At 40.1% G+C, this 23712-nt stretch overlaps 1 protein-coding gene across 6 annotated transcripts; it reads right to left on the reverse strand.

The window, feature by feature from the left end:
• Positions 1-6481: 6481 nt before the first annotated feature.
• Positions 6482-23087, reverse strand: LOC105193169. 6 transcript variants are annotated; one of them, XR_005575721.1, is made up of 5 exons: positions 22991-23087; positions 18496-18794; positions 18105-18435; positions 16558-16796; positions 8513-8675 (listed from the first exon to the last, which is right to left on the reverse strand). XR_005575721.1 is itself a non-coding variant. In XM_039454439.1 (3 exons), the coding sequence occupies exons 1-3, from the start codon at positions 23017-23019 to the stop codon at positions 7944-7946; spliced, it is 381 nt and encodes a 126-aa protein (XP_039310373.1). In that variant the 5' UTR covers positions 23020-23034; the 3' UTR covers positions 6482-7943. The 6 variants fall into 6 exon arrangements, 3 of the variants coding, with proteins under 3 accessions (XP_039310373.1, XP_011155830.1, XP_039310374.1); XR_005575719.1 differs by having other exon boundaries at positions 18496-19189; positions 22943-23040; XR_005575720.1 differs by having other exon boundaries at positions 22943-23015.
• Positions 23088-23712: the final 625 nt, after the last annotated feature.

The raw sequence follows: 23712 nt of genomic DNA on the forward strand, positions 1-23712 counted from the left end.
CGCGGAGTCCCGGGCGGCGCCACAGTGGTGGCACTGTGTCGTCGGCTCCCTCCTTATCCTGCACAGGTACTCACCGAAACAACCATGCCCGGTGAGCACCTGTGTCATCCTGTAGGACAAGCCGCCAAACGGGCGGCCCACCCACTCGTCCAGGTGTGGTAGGACGGCCTCCAAGATCCGAGATCCGGCCGCCGGCGGGTTGTCGATGAGGTTCCTCTTCCATGACCTCATCACCCGCCGACGGGCCCTCTCCCGTAGCAACGCGGCGGCCCTGGGGGTGACTACCCCCCCCTCAAGGCGGATGGCTTTTGCCCTGGCGTAGGTCCACGCCAGGGCATCGGCCGTGTACTCCGCCGGGGGGAGCCCCGCCAGGGCCATGATTGCCGCGTTGGGAGCGGTGCGAAACGCGCGCGTTATCCTTCGCGCCAGCCGCCGCTGCACATCGTGCAACACCTTCTTGATGCGGCGGCTGGCCAGCGCCTCGCGGAACCACACCGGGGCTCCGTACAGAGCCCCGGACATGATCGCGAGGGCGTACGCGCGTCTAGCACCCACCCTCGGACCCCGGAGGTTGGGCATCAACCCATTGAGGCCGTTCAATCTCCTGCCCAACCGCTGGGCCAGCTGGTCAAAGTGATCAGCGAAGGCCCAGCGACCGTCCAGGTGCAACCCAAGGTACTTCAGGGTTGCACCCACCTGAACACGGGTGTTGTCCACCAGGACGAAGGCCTGGGGCGGTACCCCGGAGGAGCCATCGTGAAAGAATATGGCTTCTGTCTTCTCCGGGGCCACCCTCAGGCCCAGGCCTTTTATGGCACCGACGACACAGGCCACTGCCCAGTCGCCGTTGGCGACTGCTCCTCCCCAGGAGGTCCCCCCCGCCACTATGAACGTGTCGTCAGCGTAGCCGACGACGTAGCAGCGGGGGGGGAGTGCCGTGCGGAGCACTTTGTCGTATGCGGCGTTCCATGTGTTCTGATAGCCCCCAGAAGAGTTTTAACTTTTATCACAATGAATCGAATCGCTAAAGTGAAAAACGAAAGACTTATATCAGACCAAAATTTTTGAGAAAAATTTTTTTTGCGAATTTCTCCAATATCTCTGTGTTCTGATAGCCCCCAGAAGAGTTTTAACTTTTATCACAATGAATCGAATCGCTAAAGTGAAAATCGAAATACTTATATCAGTCAAAGTTCGAAATATTTGAGTAAAATTTATTTTGACAATTTCTCCAATATTTCTGTGTTCTGATACCCCACGGAAGAGTTCTAACTTTTATCATGATGGATACAACCGCTAAGGTGAAAAACGAAAAACTTACATCAGTCAAAATTCTAAATTTTTGAGTAAAACTTTTTTTGCGAATTTCACCAATATTTCTGTGTTCTGATAGCCACCAGAAGAGTTCTAAACTTTATCATAATGGATCGTATCGCTAAAGTGATAATCGAAAGATTTATATGAGTCAAAGTTCAAAATTTTGAGTAAAATTTTTTTGTGAATTTCTCTTTTCGAAAATCGAAAGACTTATATCAGTCAAAGTTCGAAATTATTGAGTAAAATTTTTTTGCCAATTTCTCCAATATTTCTGTGTTCTGATAGCCCCCAGAAGAGTTCAAACTTTTATCATGATGGATCGAATCGCTAAAGTGAAAAACGAAAGAGTTATATCAGTCAAAGTTCGAAATATTTGAGTAAAATTATTTTTGCGACTTTCTCCAATATCTGTGTGTTCTGATAGCCCCAGAAGACTTCTAACTTTTATCATGATGGATCGAATCGCTAAAGTGAAAAACGAAAGACTTATATCAGACCAAAATTTTTGAGAAAAATTTCTTTTGCGAATTTCTCCAATATTTTCGTGTTCTGATAGCCCCCAGAAAAGTTCAAACTTTTATCATGATGGATCGAATCACTAAAGTGAAAAACGAAAGAGTTATATCAGTCAAAGTTCGAAATATTTGAGTAAAATTTTTTTTGCGAATTTCTCCAATATCTCTGTGTTCTGATAGCACCCAGAAGATTTCTAACTTTTATCATGATGGATCGAATCGCTAAAGTGAAAAACGAAAAACTTATATCAGACCAAAATTTTTGAGAAAAATTTCTTTTGCGAATTTCTCCAATATCTCTGTGTTCTGATAGCCCCCAGAAGGTTTCAAACTTTTATCATGATGGATCGAATCGCTAAAGTGAAAAACGAAAAAGTTATATCAGTCAAAGTTCGAAATATTTGAGTAAAATTTTTTTGACAATTTCTACAATATTTCTGTGTTCTGATAGCCCCCAGAAGAGTTCTAACTTTTATCATGATGGATCGAATCGCTAAAATGAAAAACGAAAGACTTATATCAGACCAAAATTTTTAGAAAAATTTCTTTTGCGAATTTCTCCAATATTTTTGTGTTCTGATAGCCCCCAGAAGACTTTTAACTTTTTTCATGATGGATCGAATCGCTAAAGTGAAAAACGAAAGAGTTATATCAGTCAAAGTTCGAAATATTTGAGTAAAATTTTTTTTGCGAATTTCTCCAATATCTCTGTGTTCTGATAGCCCCCAGAAGAGTTTTAACTTTTATCACAATGAATCGAATCGCTAAAGTGAAAATCGAAATACTTATATCAGTCAAAGTTCGAAATTTTTGAGTAAAATTTTTTTTGCCAGTTTCTCCAATATTTCTGTGTTCTGATAGCCCCCAGAAGAGTTCAAACTTTTATCATGATGGATCGAATCGCTAAAGTGAAAAACGAAAGTCTTATATCAGACCAAAATTTTTAAGAAAAATTTCTTTTGCGAATTTTTCCAATATTTTTGTGTTCTAATAGCCCCCAGAAGACTTTTAACTTTTATCATGATGGATCGAATCGCTAAAGTGAAAAACGAAAGACTTATATCAGACCAAAATTTTTGAGAAAAATTTCTTTTGCGAATTTCTCCAATATTTTTGTGTTCTGATCGCCCCCAGAAGACTTTTAACTTTTAGGTTTTCTCAAATTTTCTTCAGTTAATAGTTAATAATGTCTTTGTCTTGTGAGAATAAATCTGCGATAATTGATATAATGTGTAAAAAAAGACAAAATTGGGAAGAAGAGGAGACGCGTGTTTTTTTTAGAATTATGCACGGAAAAACAAATATTATCAATAATGGATGGAAAAAGACATAAACATATTGAAATTTTCCGGCTACTTGTTTCAGAAATGGAACAAAGAGGTTACAATAAAACTGCAGAGCAGATAAAGCTAAAATTTAAAAATTTAAAACTTGCATACTTTAAATGCTAAAGAGATAATAATGTTAGTGGAGCTGCAACTAACGTTGTCCATTCTATGATGAAATAGAAATATTATATGGCTGCAGACCAAATACAGCAGCAAGCTCATGTCATTCAGGAATCGATAATTGCATTCCATAATTGCATTCTTTCCATCATTGCCATCCAATGGGATGGCCTACTTTTCATCTTTTCCATCATTGTCATTATTGCAATCGTTGCCATCATTGTCATCTCATTCTCATTATTGCCATTATTATTACGCCATTGCCGCCACTGCCGACATTGCCACCATTTTTATTATTGCCATCAATGCCATTTTTTTGATAACATTTCCATCATTGCATTCATTTCATTATGCGATTCTATTTCCATATTGCCATTCCATTGCCATCATTAACATCGAGAACATTGTCATAATTGCCATCATTTCCACCATTGCCGTCATTGCCGTCAGGCTATATATATTGTCATTGTCATCATTTCCATTATTGCCATTCCATTAACATCATTGCATTCATTCCAATATTTCCATCCCATTGTCATCCCATTTCCATCATTTCCACAATTGCCATCGATTAATATCGAGTAGAATTTGATTAAAATCCGTTACTTTACTGATTAACACTTTAATACCTTATATCGTATATTATTATATAATTCTTAATTAATTTTTTTTTGTAAAGTTTTGATTAATCTTTACGTGATATTTCGTAAAAACTGTTGAAAGGTTGTATTAAAATCAGATCAATAATCTTCACGTTTGTAAGTTAGAGAATAAGAATAATACTCAAGTATCCATATATTTGATTTTTATTACATTATTATCGCCGCTTGCTGCATGTCTATCACCGCGATGCTTTCTCTCTCTAACTGAAGGCCTAAACAATTAAAGGACAATCACATTAAAAGAGAAAGAGAGAAAGAGTGAGAGAGAGAGAGAGAGAGAGAGAGAGTTGCGTCAAGATTTAAAAAAATTAAAAAAGCTAATTTTTTCAAAAGCATAATTTGAAGACATTTATTTCTTCTTCATCATATGATGCGATGGTAATTACAATTATTTTTTAAGTACTGCGTAAAATGAATGTTTCTTTATTAAAGAACCAAATTCTCTCTGTTACTATTAAACATCTTTTTTAAGTAAAAATATGATTGTGCAAAATATGGGCATAAACGTATTGATATGTATTAATATCAATGTTAATGTAAATAATTCAGACTATAATAAATAAAAAATTACGCGAAAGTAGACGTAATTAATCATTTGTGCACATTCTCGACCCCTGTTCTGGATGCAACATACGCGATACGCGTCAGATTTTATTTGCAGCAAAATGGATGTTAGCACGGACAACAACCTACATCCATTTCTCGTGAGTTAGATGTGGGTTGTTGTCCGTGCTAACATCCACACTGTTTTTAACGGCGGGTTGCAAAATGGATGTGACACGTAGTTCCTATTCTGACCAGAATAGATGTGCGTCACTAGTGTACGGGAGTTTCGAAGCGTTATAGGAAAAAGGCCGCCGTGGCCGCTCTCAGGTTCCTCTCTGCTTAGATATTCCTAATTCACCAAACACTAAACATAACCAAAGTCATATACGATTTAGATACTTGTATCTTATCTTAACTTGGAAAGATACTATCAGATACTGCGTATTACATGATCTACACTCGATCGCGATGCAGTGCAGACCTCGTAGTCCTCATTTTTCATATGAAAAAGCAATATCTTTCGAAAGTTTTCTACTTATCTCCTCTATATTGCTAAAATATTCGTATGGAGTTAAATTGTACATTTTGGTTCTTTTTGCAAAAATTTGTAATGCAATGTAAAAATATGTTTAATTCAGTTATTTTCGTATAATCTTTATCGATTCTTAACAACGATAAGAGATTGTAATTATTTTAATTGCAATTAGATAAATTTGTCAAGAAATTATGTAACTTTGCAAAGTGTTTACCACAAATTTTATCAGCAAAAAAACATCGAAATGGGTTAATGATAAGATAAAAACTAAATAAAAAACTGTTTCGTAATTATATAAATGAAATGAGATTACGAAATGACAGCTTCTCCTGGCAGCCTACTGTCAGATTATGTCAGCGAGCTCTTCTGACTGAATACGAGCTTAATGCGGACGCAGTTGATGCCAATTTGTCGTAATACCTTGTGTTTGAATTTGCTTGCGGACTGCTAGTATTTTACTGGATAAAAGTTCTATTCTTTTTTTTTTGTAGTTGCATTGTTATACTTCCTGCATTAAGAAAAAATGAAATATGTAATTAAAATAGAAAAAACTTGTAAAATTAATTTCATCATTCTTTTTACTAAATGCGAATGCATTTGATAACAAGAATACTATTTAAAATATTTTTATAATTATATTAACTATTGAGAGAGAGAGAGAGAGAGAGAGAGAGAGAGAGAGAGAATAAAAAGACTAAAAGAGTAGAATTACTTTTTAGCATTATGTGAAAAGTTCTGTTTTGTATATCTTTGAATTTTTTATCAGAACGTTTAAAAATCTTATCTATATGGTAATATGTGGAGAATATTTTACGGTACTAGTACACAAAAGTGCTATAGTTCAATACTAGAGTGGTTGGTTATCAAAAAGACCTGCGTTCATTTCCTGTACATTGTATTTCATATAGAGTAAATGACTTACTTACACAAGCGTCCCAAATACTGAAAATTCAATCATAATTTTATCTTATTTTTTAAAAATATAAAATTATATTATCACATAATTGTATTTATTTTTACTTAAATTCACAAAGTACTTATTGCTATATTTCATTTAAAAACATCAAGAAAAACTTCAGTCTTCTAATTAAAAAAAAAAAAATTGTTATCAGATTTTCAGTATCCAAGACATCAATAATTGTCATTTATCCTATATAACATTAGAAATTTTTTATGAAGATATTTCTCTATAATAGAAACGAGATTTTTTCAACTGCTCGCAACATAACGTAAAGATAAATAGGTCACGCTATTACATTGTCCTTTCGAAGATAGAAATAACTACGCTTCAAATAAAACTCGATCCTCCATTAGTAGAAGCAAGCTTACAATCCCTTCTCAAAAGTTGCAATTTTAACAAAATCAAGAGAAGCTAGGATTCGCATAGTTATTATAAACTTTCCCCAGGAGACTAAGAATTGATTCCTAAACTATAGTGAGTTGATTGAAAGAGAAAAATATAGAGAACCATTTTTATTTGTATTAGCTGTTGAACACATTTTACCATTTTAAATCTTAAACATACATGTTATTACCCTCACTGATCAATAGTTATATACGAAGCAAAATAATGACATTGAAAATTATATGAACTATTGTCATATCGTCACCGAAATATAGTAAGATATTGGCGCTTTTTGAAGCTAACGCATTACTAACTAAGAGAAACGATGACATACATCTGACAATCATTTAATTTTGAATAACATGCAAAAATTAGTAATTAATTTGGATTACATCAAATGAAATCAACTACGAGATAATAATCTTCTGGTTCTGTGTCAACTGCAGTTTTTCTTATCAAATGACTGTCATACTCTTGTTTTATACATCAAAATTCCAAACAAATCTTTTTCGCTCAGCGTTTCTATACATACATAGGTACAACATGTGAAAACCGAGGTACGTTAAACTGTGCCACGTGCAATTAAAACAAAAAGAAACATTTCAATTTTTAAAAAAATCACGACAGTTCGACATTAGCGTTTGACACGAAATCATATAATAATTTGTCTAGTGTTGAACATTACTTTTTTCGCGAAGTGTTATATTGGAAAAAAAGAAAACAATTTACACATATACACATATCATGTGTAGTAGAGTTTAACGCATCACAATTTATCTAAAATTTAGATAAATATTCCGATTTGCTTTCTGCAAAAATACGATTTACATACATAAAATATCGTGAAAAACGCATGTTCAATATTAAACTGTAGAAATGGCGCTCTCTCGTAAGTTTTTCGTCAGCGAACAGTCATAAACGTTACAAGTCAATCTATTTTTTTTCGGGAATGTATTTTGATTCGCAGAAAAATATCCGTATTCTATCTCCGATGTGTAGTCCAAGGTGTGTATGTGTCTATAGGTATATAAGATACAGTGTGTCCGTGCATCGGAAACAATGAGGACTAGCAAGTAGGTGAAAATATTATGTTGCACAAATGTACCCATTTTTCATACACCGCACCGTCGTTTTGTTCTGATGAATTAGAAATATATTATTTCTAAACGTTATCGGTATACTTCCTTACCTTAGAAATCTAACGCTAAGTGAATATATAATATGTATGCACGTGGATGCCAGTACAGAGAACACGGTTTGTTTATGCTTTACATTACATTAAACATAATCATCGCGATATTTCCTAAAAAATATCGGACTCGTGTTGCTATTGCCAATTAACAATTGCAAGAAATACTATAAGGGAGACACACACAATCATCCTGAACACAGAAAGTTCTTAATGCAATAAACGTCAAAATGTTCCTTTTTCTGTTTTTTTTTCTTCTTTTTTTCTTTTATGCTCGCCATCTTCTCTCTGAAAATGCACAGACGATCTGCCCTGGCTTCACACTCGGTAGTTAAAATTGCATCTATAGATTAGGTCTGTCTGTCAATAATAAACATAAGAGAATATTAGGCCGTGGCCTCCTCCGCGTCGCCGTTATTCTCGGCCTCAGCGCACTTCTCCTCGAGTCTCGATTTCTTCTCGGGACTCGCGCCATCCTGTGCATCCTCTGCTGCATCGGCCGCGGCCGTTGATTTCCTCTTTACGCAGCAACTGTCGGCTGGAGCATCTGAAATCGCAAGCAGAAAAATATATTTATCATCACATTTGTAGACCTCTCTTTTTTTCTTTAAACGAAAGTACGACAAAGCTCGGTGATTGTGGCGTTGAGAGCAGAAGTGTCTGCTCTCTGGGCCAAAGATCTGAGTTCAAATCCACCCAGAATACAAGTTTTTATCATTACCTTTCAGAAGATAATGGCAAATTACTGAGAGTATCTTTATTAAGATCATGAAGTGTGCTTGAGAGTACGTATCAATTGAAGACAACGATTTTCAATCATAAATAACTAACTGAGAGTGTAAGAAAAAAACAATAAAATTACCTATTCTATAAAAGAAAAGAAAAAAAATTGCCTATTCTATAAAAATATCTTTAATAGTAATGTACCTGTCGAATCTCCATTTTCCGTAGATTCGGCTTCTTTCTCGTCAGTCTCCTTCTCCTCGCTCGAGCCATTCTCTTTGGTTTCCTTTGTATCCCCATTTTCGGATGCCTTTGAATCCTCATCGATTTCTTCTTGCACCACAACCTTCTCCTCTTCTACTACCTTCTTCTGAGGAGTAGTGACTTTTGTTTCCCTGAAAATTATAATAGTGTAAATATATAGTACTTCATTTATACTAATTTATCAAATACTCTACCCATAATGTAACAAAATAAAATTAGTTAAATGCATAGTCTACATTATGAAATCAAATTTACATTGAATGACTATAGAAGTACATTCTACGATCAAAATAATTTTATTAACAATTAAAAGAATCCTTTTTATTTTTAGTTTTCATGTAACTTTCCACATAAATAAAAAGATATCTTTTAGAAAAAATGCAAGATGTTTGAAGACACAGAAAAATTTAAGAGATATTTTGCTACGTTTTGAAATGTTTTGTACTTTTTGGAAAAACTTAAAAAAAAAACATCTTCTAGCAATCTAAATGACATACAGCATTTCGAGAACATTTTGAGATCATTTTAATTGTCTGTGAAGATAGCTTAAAGATATCTTTTAGAAATCTGAAAAACATTTTATGTGACAAATATCTCAAAAATATATTATAAAGTGTCTAAAAACATCTTCTGCAAACAAAAGAGAATATCTTTGTGAAGATTATCTTTTAGATATCCACATACACACAAGAACCTTAACGTTTTCTGGGTTATTTATATAATACTGATATAAAGAATGGATCACAGTAAGTATATGAGTAATAAGGCAAGTGAGAATCTCTAAGTCCATTTTCACTAATGTAAATTAATTTTGATCTTTGTTTAATTTACTCTTTATTCTTTTCTAGTTCTAAAAATTAGAAAAAGATTAAAGAGTGAGTTAAACTGAGATCTAAGTTAATTTATATTGATGAAAATGGACATAAATAAGTTATTAGCTACTGGGAAAGTAGGCAAGGAAGAACAATTCTATCTTAACGAAGGCGATTATTTTATTTTATTTTCACCGATGCAAGAGTCGTGCCGGAACCGCGATAAAAACCGCGAATTTGCGCGATATAACGTTTCCCGTTAAAAATCGGCGAGCCGTTGCTGGCGCGCTCCGGCTTCGGTATTTGCTGCCGTTTCACATTGCTGGTTGGCAACAAGGACGGCGCGACGGTGCAGAGAGAAATAGAGATAGGACGCCGCCAACAGTGGCGGCATCTAGCGAGTTTAATGTTATATCCTCCCCGCGGCTCCCCCCCGACCGACCGTCCAAGGGTCACCCCCTCGCGTCGCCTGCCGCTGTGAGACCACCGCCGCCATCGTTATTACTACCACCATCGCACGCTCGCCGCGATCACCACACTGACGAGGGCTTCAGCGTGGCGAATCGTTGGACGCTCGGGGTCGTAAACGCGGCGTGTAATACGTAACGCGCGATATACACGCGTCCTCTTACATGCTTTCGACATCCTATCTCACGCGTGCAAGGGAAACGCGAAGGATGCCGTCGCCGCCGCTCTCGTCTCGGGAGAGCGACGGGGGATTGAAACCGGTATAATTGAAAACCGATCGAAGGATAAATATAGACGTACACGTCTTCTTCGTGCATCTATCATCTCTGAGTCGCCGGTGATTATACCGGTTTCACTCTGTGAAGGAAAGCTACTAGCGTTGACAGAATCGTTGTCATCATCATCACCATCATCGCCGCCGTCGTCGTCGCCGTCGTCGTCGTCGGCTATGTCTAATCGACGCCGCGAGCCGGCAGATCGATACACGTCGTCGACCGCTTTCGGGCCGATGAGCGAGACGCGAGGGACGGCGATTTCTCTCGTCGAGAGCGAGCGAGCAAGGGAGAAAGTAGCAAGCGAGGAAAGAGCCGAGACGAAGGGATCGTCCTTCACGCATATATCTGCTCGCTCGTCTTACCCAAGCGCGGCGAGGGTGGTTCCCGCGAAAAACGACGCGTGCGTCGCGTGTGCGTGCGTTCGTGCATATAAACGCACGCACGAACTCGCGTGCAAATGTGTATGTGTTCACGACGCACGAACGTGTATCCATGCTGCGTGCACGCGCGCGCGCACGTATACATAGGCGACGTAAACAAACGAGCGAAGTGGTTGAGCGCGAGGGACAAAAGGAACACGAGGCCGCTGCCGCTGCCGCCATCGCCGCCGATCGGCGGCGATGCGCTCGTCTTCGATCGTGCGCGGGCGGATGACCGCGGGGGTACGGGGAGTAGAAAGGAGAAGGGGAGGGGGAGAGAGAGAGTGCGAGCGAGCGAGCGAGCGAGCAAGGATCCGGCGCGGGAGAAGAGACGATGCCGCCATAAAACCGCCGCAAGTAGAGCACGCGTCGGGTCGGGTCGCGTTGCGCGCGCGGCGGCAAGGGCAGGTAATTTCCAGCGATCGTTAGGCGTACCGCGAATCGGCCAGAGAGTATTGTCGCGATGCGAGATAGAGAGAGAAAGAGAGGGGCATCGCTCGCTTATTTGTCCCCTCCCCCCCCTCTTCTCGCTCCGGCGTGCACCGCACGTCGCCCCTTCCTCTTCCTCGTGCTCACCAACCTTTCCCGTCGTCGTCGTCGTGGTCGTCTCCGCGATAATTCGAAAGCGATCGGAACCAGGGCGCCGAGGGAACGACGACGTCGACATCAACGTCGGCGACGATAAGCGAAGGGATCGCTGAAATCGGCGTGAGAGAGAAAACGACTCGACGCGCGCGGCGAGAATAGAGAACCGACGCCGTACGCGCGATTTTTCCGCCGTCGAATCGATATCGCCGTTACCGCGTATTTACGCACCGGCCGATGCATATATATATACTTACTTGACCTCTGTATCCGCCATACCGATCGATTTGATCGTGAGAAATCCACGCACGTTACTGCACACGAACTCGTGAACGACACCTCAACCGACACGACGGTTACGCGTCTTCTACGCACCGGTAAGCACACGTCGAGAGATTCCGGTAACACCGCTGCCGCGTACCGACGCGCAAATGGCAGAGGGAAACGCGCACTGATTCGCCCGAGACCCGAGCGACTCCGGCCCGGCCGGCGGGCCGGCGGCCTTCAAACGCTTTTCTTTCCCGCTCGTTTACAGATGGCGCGCCACTCGCGTCGCGACACACACGCGCGCGCGCTGCACTCGAGTCTACAAGGGAAAACGAGCGAGTCTTCGCTCCGTTGGAAACGAATGAATAACGCGAGACGAACAAAGCGAATCCCGTTAAAAGAAAAAGAAGAATCGAAAAACATGGAAACCGATACGATCCTCTGTCAAAAATCTTATCGTTGCTGTTGTTTCACTTTTCGTATTCCGAGAGAAAAATGTTATCGTTTCATTATTTGATGAATGCGGATTCAGTCATTACAATGTGATAAAATTCTCATGTTAATTTATAACTCTTTATCGATTTTTATGGACTTGTAAACTTATCGTAAATAAATATTTAAAGCTTTATCGTAATTATGTATTCATACTGGCCATCCCAGATTTGTAACTACGATTAAAAACGATTAAGCATTTCCTATAGTTTTCTATTGATCTTTGTTAACAGGGAAATAACTGGAGAAATCTAATATCAAAATATAGAAGGAATATCTTGTTCGTCAGGCATAATGTCGCACTAGTATTTTTTATTAAAATAATCAAATGTACGTGACTAAAAAAAAAGATTAAGATATATAACAGTTATTTGCTCTTTCTCTCCTGTACAGCTGATCAAAGTCGTAAAATATAAACAGTTTACCAAATATAATTTTAAATTTTTAATAAAAGGTAGTTTCTTTTCTTTTCATAAAGAAGATGCTATATGACATTGTAGCGAGACCTGTTATTTCATATTCATAATACCGCAAATTGAATCAACTGAAGTATCGATCCTATTCCTCATTTCTCTACATCAATATGGTTTAATGCGGATGAATCATTATATTTGTTCCTCGTTCCTCATGTCTTATTCAGTGTGCGTCTCGTTTCCACACATTCCCTGTGCGATTTTCTCGCGGTACTATATCATCCGCGAAGTTCGCATCAGGTACGCCGACACTATTAAAATCGTGCATGCTTTTTCAGAATCCATTAGAAATTATTCAGGCAACATCAATCTCGGAATGCGAGAGATCTCAACTGCGATCACAATTGCGATCGCAATCGGCGATGAGTAGAGCTAATGGACACCTCCGAATGCATTAGACATCGGGGAGAGATCGCGATTCGAAAGCATCGACGGAAACGCGTTCAATTGCCAACCCACGCCAACGAAAGCGATCGAAAGCGAGCGAGAAAATAAGGGGAGTACGACGAGCCGCAAACTCGGCCATTCGATTATTCGCGGCACGAAGCTCGGCACCGCGAAGGCAGCGACATCAACTCGATGTCTCAACAATCCCCACGCTCCTCCCTGATCCCCCTCCAACGCCCCGTTCCGCCAAATGGCCTACCCTTCCACCACCAATCTCCCACTTCACCGCTCGTCCAATTAGATCTCACCTTGCGTCGAAAAATACGCGCGCGTTTCCGGCCGCGCATCGGCCGGTTTATTTTACGCGAACGGATCGTGTTTCGCCTCACGCGAAAAACATCCGACTTCGTGCCACATTGAGAATGACTCGTCGATATCGATTAGGTCGTGATACCTGTGCTTCGCGTCATCGGCGAGGGTCGCGGCGAGATCTTTTTCGCGATCGTGTACGTCCATGCGCGATGCACATGGGAAAGTTCTAGAAGTTTCGCGGCATGGCAGCGCTTCCGGTGTGCGGGAAAGGTGCGCGACGAGCGGGCGCATCGCGCTGCCCACCGCCTTCGCGTCCATGTTACAGGTTGCTTCTCGGGGCCCTCGACGTGAAACGCGAGATTTCCCTCGTGGCAACACGACGCCGCAACAAACGTTCGTTCGTTCGCTGCTCGCCGGAGAAATCGGCTGCCCTCACGAGCGAACCGTTCGATCTCTTTTTAGGAACAGGTTCCGTTCACGTTGTCCCTAGGCTTCCGCTTTCCTCAAGAATCTCATACACCGATGACGGAAAAGGGTCATCATGATAAAATACATAACTGTTCCCTCATAGAGATTTAACGTTCGATTCAAGACGTGATTATTTTCATGTTACAGTAATCGTGCTTTGTGAAGCGAAACTATATTAGTTTCGCTAATTTCATAGCCGAATGCCCTTACGGTAAACATGAAAGCGGAGTAGCAAACTCATCCTCAATTATTTTATAGTGCTTAGTTTTTAAATTATATTTAATAAACAACGTTAAAATAAAAGAAGAAATGATAAAAAGAACAATGAAAGTACGACGCTGCTATTTGTACGCAAAAATATTTTCGTATATTCACTTGATGTTACATCGATTGGTCGAAATTGTTCGAACATTTCAACTTCTTTTCAAGCCATCTATAGCGAGTAAAAAAAAATTATTGCACTACTAATCCAACAGAACACGAATACCCAAAGGACATCACAAGAAGTTCTTTGAGGATTCTGACGATGTGCTTAAATCATCAATTTTATATTCATGAACGATATTTAATGAACGTCCATTATATATTCATTTATGAAATTGGACATGCTTTAATCCTTGACATGTCTATAGAATATTTAATGGACGTGATAAAAGGAACACTCGAAATTGTAATTTACATTAAAAGAATGAATTACATTAACAGAATGAATACAATATACATTTTTAAAAATAATACATTTGTTGGAAAAAAACTTAAAATATTTAGTATTAAACTGCACAGTGTCGTATAATGGATACATATATACATGTACATATATAAGTATGTATTCATTGCATTCAAATTAATTTATAAGAATAGTTCGTTTAAGTATGTATGCAAGGAGAAGCTTGCAGTATACACATTATATTATAGATTACAAAAGTATAAAGATAATTACAAAAAACAATGTGGAAACTTCAGCAGTATATTTATTCAAATTTTTTAAAAGAAGTTTTGAATTTTTTAACAATTTTATTCAAAATTTCAGGTAAGATTAGAGAATTTTTTAATGCAGCTTTGAAATAAATTTATTTCAAATAAGAATAACCTATGAATATACAAATTTGTCCATTTTGAAATATTCCAACAGTGTTCACAAATGTATTTTCTACGGATATCTTATAAAGCCCATTGTCATCCAGATAAGAAATGGACTTAAAACGGATGTCCACAGGACATTGATCCTGTCTAAAATGCTGTCTAAAAATGCGCACAGGGGAGGTTCTCTTCTGCAAATCTCGAAAAGAAGTGTACCATTTATATCTATTGTTGTCTTTTAACTTCAATCGGGAACGCAATCACACAAATAAAATTCAATAAAAGAACATTCGTCAAATAATAAAAATACAATGTAATACTGTAAACTATTCACGTCGAAGAACAAAATTAAAGTGATCCTTAAGTTTTCTCGTAAAGAAAACAACATGTGAAAGATATTAGGATTAAGTATTATAAGCATTCCAAAAAACAAAATACTTTTCTAACAAAAAAAATCTCCCTCGCAGAAGACTTATAAGGGTACATGTGTTAAGATAATTTATTAGTAATCATCGTCGCACGAGCGCAAGTTTTTGGCCGTGCCACGCTTGCAGCAACGTGCCATCCCGTCCGTTCCGTAAATATATTTTTTGTTCTGGCACACGTGCCGGCAGTCCACGTAAGCACGAAGATAACCGGAGCGGGCGAACGGCAGCTGCCGTACACCGTGCGCAGGTGAGGCGGCCAGGCGACCAGATGCCTCCTTCCGAGCATCTTTCGACGAAACCGACTCCGGTCCGGGTGTTTGTACCTCCGCGTCCAGATCCGCACACGGAGTTTTCGACGGAACTTTCACAAGGGAAAGCAAACGTGAGGCATATACGCGTGCGCCTGTGGCGAGAGAGGAACATTCTCTCTCTTTCTCGCTCTTCTTCGCGCGCACGTTCTCTTTCTCTCCTTCTCGCTCTCTCGCTCTCACACTTTATTTCTCCCTCTTCTTTTCGCTCTCTCTCCCTCTTTCTTTGGCTGTCTCCCACGCGCTTCCGTCGAGGCTGAAATTCACGGCGGTCGTGGCTCGCTTCTCCCTTCCTTCCTTCTTCGGAGTCTTTACGTAAGCGCCCGTCGTAATAAATTAACGATATTTACTTTGTCGATCGTAATGAGAATTATCATCCGTTCGATACAATACCGTTCCACGATGGTCGGCGCCCGCTCGAAACTAGGTGCCCGATAAGGGCCGAGCCCGCGTTTCCACCGTGCTAGTGGGACGCGCCCCGTGCCCCGACCGCGATCTATTCCGACGACAGTAACCTATATTCGCCGGTGGCAACACTTTTGCCACCACTGTGTCGGTCGACTGCTAAAGATAGCGGCGCGCATCTAAATTTTCATTTCGCTGGACTGAATTCCGCCCCGCACCGGTGTGTCGCTCTTATTAAGGTGCACTTCACCATGCACTTTCGGGTCTAGGTTCCCGAGACACGATAACTCGCGCTTATGCCCTTGCGATGTACACAAAGAAAGATAGAAGAAGAAGAAAGAGAAACAAAGCAAGAGAGAGAGAGAGAGAGCGGAATGAGGGAGGGGAGGGATCAGAATTAGAAATGGAAATACACTGGCGGCGTAGTCGACATGTATTTCCAGTGGGGCCTACATACGAATACGCTTATTAATAGCGCCCCGAATAAATACCGTCCCAAGGATACGCGCGGAGTATTGCGTTTTCGCGACGTTCTATGCAAAGTCCGCGCATGAAAGTGCGCGCGAAGCGTAAAGAAACTCATTAAATAATCTGCATAATGAAGCGGTATATTAAGATCTTGAGGGCAGGCATATTCTCGGCTTAACAAGACGTACTTCGCCGTCGTGGATTATTATACGTTAATATACATCGAGGGAGAATGGATTATCGATTATGTGGCTGATGGTTAAAGCGATGAAAAGCGCCACGCGATTCATCCGTAGAATCCGAAACTACTAAAAAGCTTCGTTGAGAGAAGGTTTCACGAATGTTTAATGAATAATGTATACTCACGAAGATTTCGGGAATGATTTCCCAATTGTGCTCGCACGAATTCGACGAAAGATTCGAATAATGTTCTTGATCGTTGTTCTCGGTGACAGAAAAGAATCCCATCTTTCCTCGGCGAGACATTCCACCTAAGAAAAGCGCGCTTCCCTTCGACAAATTGGCTCACCGCTTCGGGTCATGGAATCAATAGAGAGCGCGTGGACGCGCGCATCCCGTAGGGTAGAATCAAACCGAGCTTAACCCTAAACAAGCGAACTCCCGTCAGCTCTTTGTATATCTCCAAAATGGTATTCGAACACGCAAACAAGAGTGGTATACATGCAAATGATTGAGACACGTGGCATGCAACACAAACAAATGCACTCAATATGTTCCTCGGAACTCAAGAAGAGTAGATTTGATGTCATAATAAGTGCTTGCACTTTCGTACTCTTTATCTGATATTTATCCTAATTCAGATTATTGTATAAAATTAATGTACAATAAAAAAAATATATAATAATTTTTAAGATAAATTTATGGCGCAAAAAATTATGACCTTAACTGTTAAATTATTCTTATCTTGCTGGTAGAGAACTGGTTCTTATCTTAATGCTATTCTCTAAATCTCGTACAGTGAAATGTTACTCTAAAAGTATAAAAATTGAGCTTGTGCAATTTTTCATTTTACGAAATTCAAAGAGTGCACTTACAAGTTAAAATTATCTACATGAGATAAATTACATATAAACGTATCTTAAATAAGATAAAAATAATTTAACTTGAAGTTTATATTTAATAGTCAAAAAATAAAATTATATATCATTTTATCTAAATAATTTTAAGATAACATCGTTGTTGTGCAAAACAATTTAGAATATAAAAACAATATTTTTATTTATAAATCTTTATTTCTTAAAAAAAAACAAGAGTTGTTCAGATAATTCAATTTTTCGTTTGATTTGGATAAAAAGAGAAAAATCAAATGCAAATAAATATCAAAGTTAAAAAGAAGGAATATATTTTAATAACTGATGAAGCCCTCTCTCTCTCTCTCTCTCTCTCTTTAGAAAAGTTTACCAAGCACTTATATAACAGTTTTGAGGTAATTTTTACATTGCGCTACTATTTTCTGATCTGCAAAATGTTATCAAATCAAAAATTATTCCATTGGAATAAATGATAAGAGTTGAAGCTGAGGGTAATATTCGTTGTTCGCATTAACTTAAATAATTTGAAAAAGATAATACTTTTCCTAAGATAAAATACACATTTATATACACATGGAGATATTAAGTATTCCAATAATCAAAATAAAGATAAAAGAAAGTCATTTTTTTAATCTAGACAATTTTATATAGATAACGACAAACATCGATCTTAACTTCACATATCTGTTGTCTTCCCGCTTTTGACTTATCGTGAGCTGTTCGTATTTACAGAGATATTAACATACATCGTTCGATTGGGCTCATTTCAACTTGATATTTATCATGATTCAGCAGCGATTAATCAGTCGCCGTTTGGCGGTATGAATTTCATGTAGCTATAAAACTTGTACGCCTGGCTACCTCTTTTCTTCCCTTCTCTTCTCTCCACTCTCTATCCAGGCTTTAATCGTGGCGCGTTCACAACGCGCGGCGATGCTACACACGAAAACGCCGCGTGTATTCGAGTTGGCCTGACCCGGTCGCACCTTTTTGACTCGCGAGCAACCGGTTCGCGCGAGTGTCCCCCGTTTCCCTCTCGTCCATCCTCGCCACCATACTTCAGTCTTCTCTCTTTCTCTCTCTCTCTCGCATGTGCACTCCGTATCGCTCTTTCTTTCTCCTGCCTCCTGCTCGACGCTTTCCCGTCGGTCGACCGTTCTAAAACCGCGCCGCCTCTGTCTACAGTTGGGAACTAATCGGCAAAGGATTATCACAGGTCAGCGGGTGTTCAACCTTCCGTACACCTACCTACCACGGTTCGATACCGCGATACTCAGTATCCGATCATTATTAATAGCCCGACGCCGTTGCCGCTCGACTACGACGACGCGTCCGCCATTGCCGTCGTCATCGTCATCGCCGTCGCCGTCGAAACCCTCGGAAACGCCACGACGGCCATCCTCGCGAGTCCATTCGAAGGCACGTAGGTCGGGCCCTTTCGAGCTTTCCGAACCGGTTCCCCAGTTGACGTGACCGACAGCAACAGGTCCCATATGCTATTCTCCGGCCGCGGTGTCCGCGTCGCGACGACGACACGACGATTTGTAGGGTCTGCACGTAAAGCGGATTCACATTTGGCCCCGCTCGCTTCTAATATGTATTCTCACCGAAACGAGAAACGGACGAGCGAGCGCATTTTGGAGAGCGATTGGCGTTCCCACGAAGGAACGTACATAATGGAAGAGATGCTCCTACACACTCTTAAAACTGCTCGTCTAATGATTTCGCGTGTGTATCGGATTAGAATGGTCGATTTCACACGTACAATAGTCAGTCTGTTTCATCTCTTCGAGCACCGCGCGGGGCGCGATGAAACCTTTTAACGTCGCGACACTATGCGTCGCTCGCGAAATTATTGTACGCAAGGTCGCGCTCCAGTGCTCGTTTTAATATTGTTCGTATTATTCGTGGACGTGACTCGCTCGACCTCTCCCAATTCGATAATCCTGAGATAAAAAATACTATTACGATAGAGCGCGCGGGATGTTTTCTCGATCTCCACGGAGCACGATTTCAACATGAACTGCCTGGCGCGGAAGATATCTCTCGAGAAATTAAATTAAAGAGATGAGAGCGGAGAAGTGGACGAGCTTTGTTAGATAGGATTATGGATGAATGTCGTATTGTCAGAAGAAATACGAACGGGTGAAAAGGGATCAACTAAACGTTCAGTTTACAATTGAATTATCATGTTATTTAAATTTGGTGTTTTCCCAAGTCGAAATTGCACTTATACTTTCGACTTCAATTAGACCTGAGCTACTTTGAGCCACAAAATGGGAATTACCGCAAAATTTCTCACTTTGAGGTTGAAAAGAAATTTCTTTCAAACCTCTTAAAACCTTTTAAAAGTCCACAAGGACCCTATTGTCATCAATAGGTTCAAAAGAAGTTTATTTGAGTGTTTAAGGTGTATCTAGGTGTAAAAGATCTAAGATAGAAAGTAACTAAGGTAGAAAGTAGAAATAAAATTTCGACTCGGATTAGCAACAAAAAAAAAAAAAATTGACTTTTGATACACGTCAACATTTTGGATACGGCAGATTCTCATGAGGTAACTATGAAACATTTAACTAGATTTTCTGCGTATTACTTATTAAAATGGGGTCACGTTTTTGATACAATTAATTTTACACTGAAGAATCAAATTTTATTGAAATACGGATATAAAAATAATTATGCTCCTTAACAGCAACATGTAGAATATTCATAATATTATACGAATATTCGTACAATATCGTAATATCATATATTCGTATGATATCAAGATATTTGTACATGTGCTGTTAGGATTGGATCATTGAAATAATTACATTGCACTGAAAAAAAAGGGATTTGGTAATAGTTATCAAATATTGTCATCATTTAGATATTTTCACGCTTTGTTTGCTTCAGTAACTTTTGCGCGCAATGATTTTTTTTGGCATTTCGCTACAAACACGATGATACAACTAACTAAAATTAGCAAATTGGTTTTCGGATCTAGAGCGCAAATAACCGAATGTATGAAGCACAACCGAGAAATGCACGGCGTAACACGTATAACGCCAAAGAAAGGCTTCTTGATATCTCCGTGAAAGAAAGACGAGCAAGAGGAAGCGAGAGAATTTTTTTTATCGCTGTTAACGATATATGGGGCGCGGCGTTAGATTGCCGACGATAAGTGTCTGTGGTTACGCATGTGTCTGCGCTTTCTTAAGAGTGCATTTCCCGCACGAGCGATAAGTCCCACGAGCGCGGGAATCCGGCGCGACGCGACGTTATCCGTGAGGGAGATAAAAGTGCGGTCGCGCCGGTCGCACACGTTCACGCGCGCGCACGCGTGATTTCAGTGGTTCCAAATTTTAAAAGCAACCTTGACGGAGCGGAGCGACATGAGTTTTTTGGTCGGCTGACTCAGAAAGGTACCGTTCTCGTTGTCGGGGAACGTGACACAATCGTCTTCTTGGAGCTCGTTGCACGGACAGGGCCGACATGAGGCATCTCCGGGGCCCCGAAAGGTCCCAGGAGATTTTTAGAAGAAGGGACTCGGGAATGTCGGTTTGAGTTATGGCTGTTTTGAAAAAGTCTCTTTGATTAAAAAATAACATTTTCTAATAACAAAGTAATAAAAAATGTTGTTACATCATATTTGTTATCTAAATGTGCGTTTAGATAACAAATATGACTAAATATGACAAAACCCACATACCGTGGACTAAACAAAACCTACTTAATTTTACTTTTTAAAACTATTCAATAAAGTTTTAAAAAATTTATTTTGAACAGTTATCTAATAGAATTTTTAAAAATTAAAATTAATTAAGTGGGCCTTATTCAAACCCGAGGTATTTTATTAATTTTTAAACGTATTCTATTATCTTAATTAACACTGTTAATGTTAGAGAGAATTAAATAGAACAAATAGCATCTTATGATTACTGAACATACATTTTTCATTAATTTCTATTAAATATTTGTACATGTATACAACATCGTTTTTTCCGATCTCTTTACGGTTGCCCTCGATTTTAGTATCAAGACATAAAATTGTAAAAATTAAATTTAATAATATTTAGTGCATATGTTCTAAAGATTTAAATTGTTAAGATCTAAAGTGAGTAAAGCAGATCACAGTGCTATTATAAACAAACTTTAATAAATAAATATCAAACGTTGCGATCGTAAATGTGGTCGACCTCAATGAAATACAAAATGTGATATTGCTTATTTGATCAAAGGGCATGTAAAATTTCGCTCGCATTTTTCGTATCTTATCACAGTCACAGATTAAAACGATGTAGTTGTGCATCTTCAAATTGGATGAACTTTCAGACGCTGCGCAACATGTAAGAGATTAACGCTGTAAAAATATCTTCTAGATCTATATATTATGATATGCAAGGGTAGTTAAAAAGTTAGATAATAAAGTTCAAAAGTTGGTAACTTTTAACTTAACATGGTTAATTTTAAATTATCTAATTTTTAACTTTAACTAAGTTTTTGAAACACAAACTTTATTAACTTTTTTCCCGACGTTAAAAATTTATCTATCTAAAAAAAAAATGAAAAGAAAAAATACATTTCTACATAAAAAATAATATTTGTTTGTTATTTATACACTTAATATTTAAATAAAATATTAAAAATTTATTTGATAATCCATTTTATAATTGTTTGGAGTAATTTAACTTTGACAAACTACAAATTTCTAATTTAATATAAATAATGTTTTCAAAACTTAACTTTTAATTTAACTTTTTATTTAACTTAATTTAATCTTAAAAAAACTTTTAATTAAGTTGGTTTTCTGTTTATGTAACCGTAATTAAATTAATTTCATAAGTCATTAACTTTGAATTAATTTAATTAAAAGAAATATATATACTTAACCTTGATGATATAAAATCTTGATTTTTATGCCGATCAGGGTTATTCTATCGTACTGTTATCTTGACAGAAGTTTGAGATTTTTACTGTAAATATGATATAAAAATTTATTATAATTAAATGAAGTTATTATAATATTAGCGTACTTTAAAAACGAAAAAAAATAATTATTAAAAATAAATGTAGGAATTTAAGTTATAATTTCAAATTGATACCTGATATTTGGCAGAAGCAATATTGAAAACAAGAAGCGTATACGTTTGACAATGATACTGTGTTGAAAATGGAAAGATTATAGAGGTGCGAGGTGACTACAATGAAGAGTAGAGATGTTAGGAATGGGAAAAGAACTGTTAGTTATCATGGGATAAGCATTTAGGAAGGGAGAGATTAGATTAAAGTACAAGTAAATTTGTATTTTCGAATTGTTACGTGTGGCACGAGAAACTTTCAATTTATACGGAATAACGTTTTTGCGTCGGAAAGCCGCCGTCTCGTCGTCCAAATGGGTTTCCTCGGAGAAGCCAGCGCCAGCGCGACACGTTCCACTTGCGTAGATACGTAAGACGCGCGTAACGTTGCGCTGCCGCGCCGCCGCGCCACAGCGGCCCTCGGGTAAGCTCGGGCCAGCTCGGTGGCGCGCCTCGGTTCCGAGCGTCGCCGTGCGCAGCAGCACCTGCCGACTCCTCGCGCCGCCCGTACGACGCTACATCTCTCGGCGGCGCGTGGAAGCAACAGCTGCTGACCCACGGCGCACAGTAGCTCTCTCGCCTCCTGGAGCGGCACTTCGTCACTTTCGCACTCGTGCGAAAAATCCCACCCGAACGTACCCGAACGGAGTGAAGGAGTCGCGTCGCCATCTTTAGGCACGGCTGTACCTGTCGGTCGCCCTCTCCGTCGACGTCATCGTCGTCGCCGCCACTGTTGGTCGCGCTCGACACCGACGATCGTGTGTGACACGTTGTTCGTTGCTTGTGGAGCGCGGTGTGCGCCTCCGTGGACGCGACGCGACGCGACGCGACGTGACGTGACGCGACGCCGGGAACGCGAAGCGATCTCGCTGCCGCCGCCGCCGCCGCCGCCGCCGCCGCTGTCGAGAGCGAAGCAGCGGCTCTCCCGATATCGACTGCTGCGTGCCGCCCCGCCGTCGCGCTCGATTTACAATTACGTGCCGGGGCGCGCGAGGAGGACGAGGAGGACGTGCTGCGCGCCGTCAGTTAGCTCTCCCGTCTTTCTACCCTCTTCGTCTCCCTAACGTCTCGCTACTCGCTTCGCGAAGGCGTCACGAGGAGGAGGAGCACGATCAACCGCGCGGGTTGGGGACGAGGAGCACTGGTGGTGAGCAGTGGACGACGACGAGCGGTGTTCGGTCGGTCGGTCAGGACGTCGCCGTTGTCGGAGTGCCGTTCTGCCGCTGCCGTCGTCGCGTGTCACGTAAGTCACGGTGGTGGTGCGCGATTTCGCTCATTCGTTCCTACGTGCAAGCGGTGCAAGCGAGAGCGTCCGGGCCGGGCTCTCTCCGCTGGTGTCTCTCCGCTGACCACCAGCACGGGACACGGGCGCAGGAGGGCGAGATACCTGATCGAAACGGAGCAGCGGG

Source organism: Solenopsis invicta, chromosome 10 (assembly GCF_016802725.1).
Source record: "Solenopsis invicta isolate M01_SB chromosome 10, UNIL_Sinv_3.0, whole genome shotgun sequence".
NCBI classification, from domain to species: Eukaryota; Metazoa; Arthropoda; class Insecta; order Hymenoptera; family Formicidae; genus Solenopsis; species Solenopsis invicta.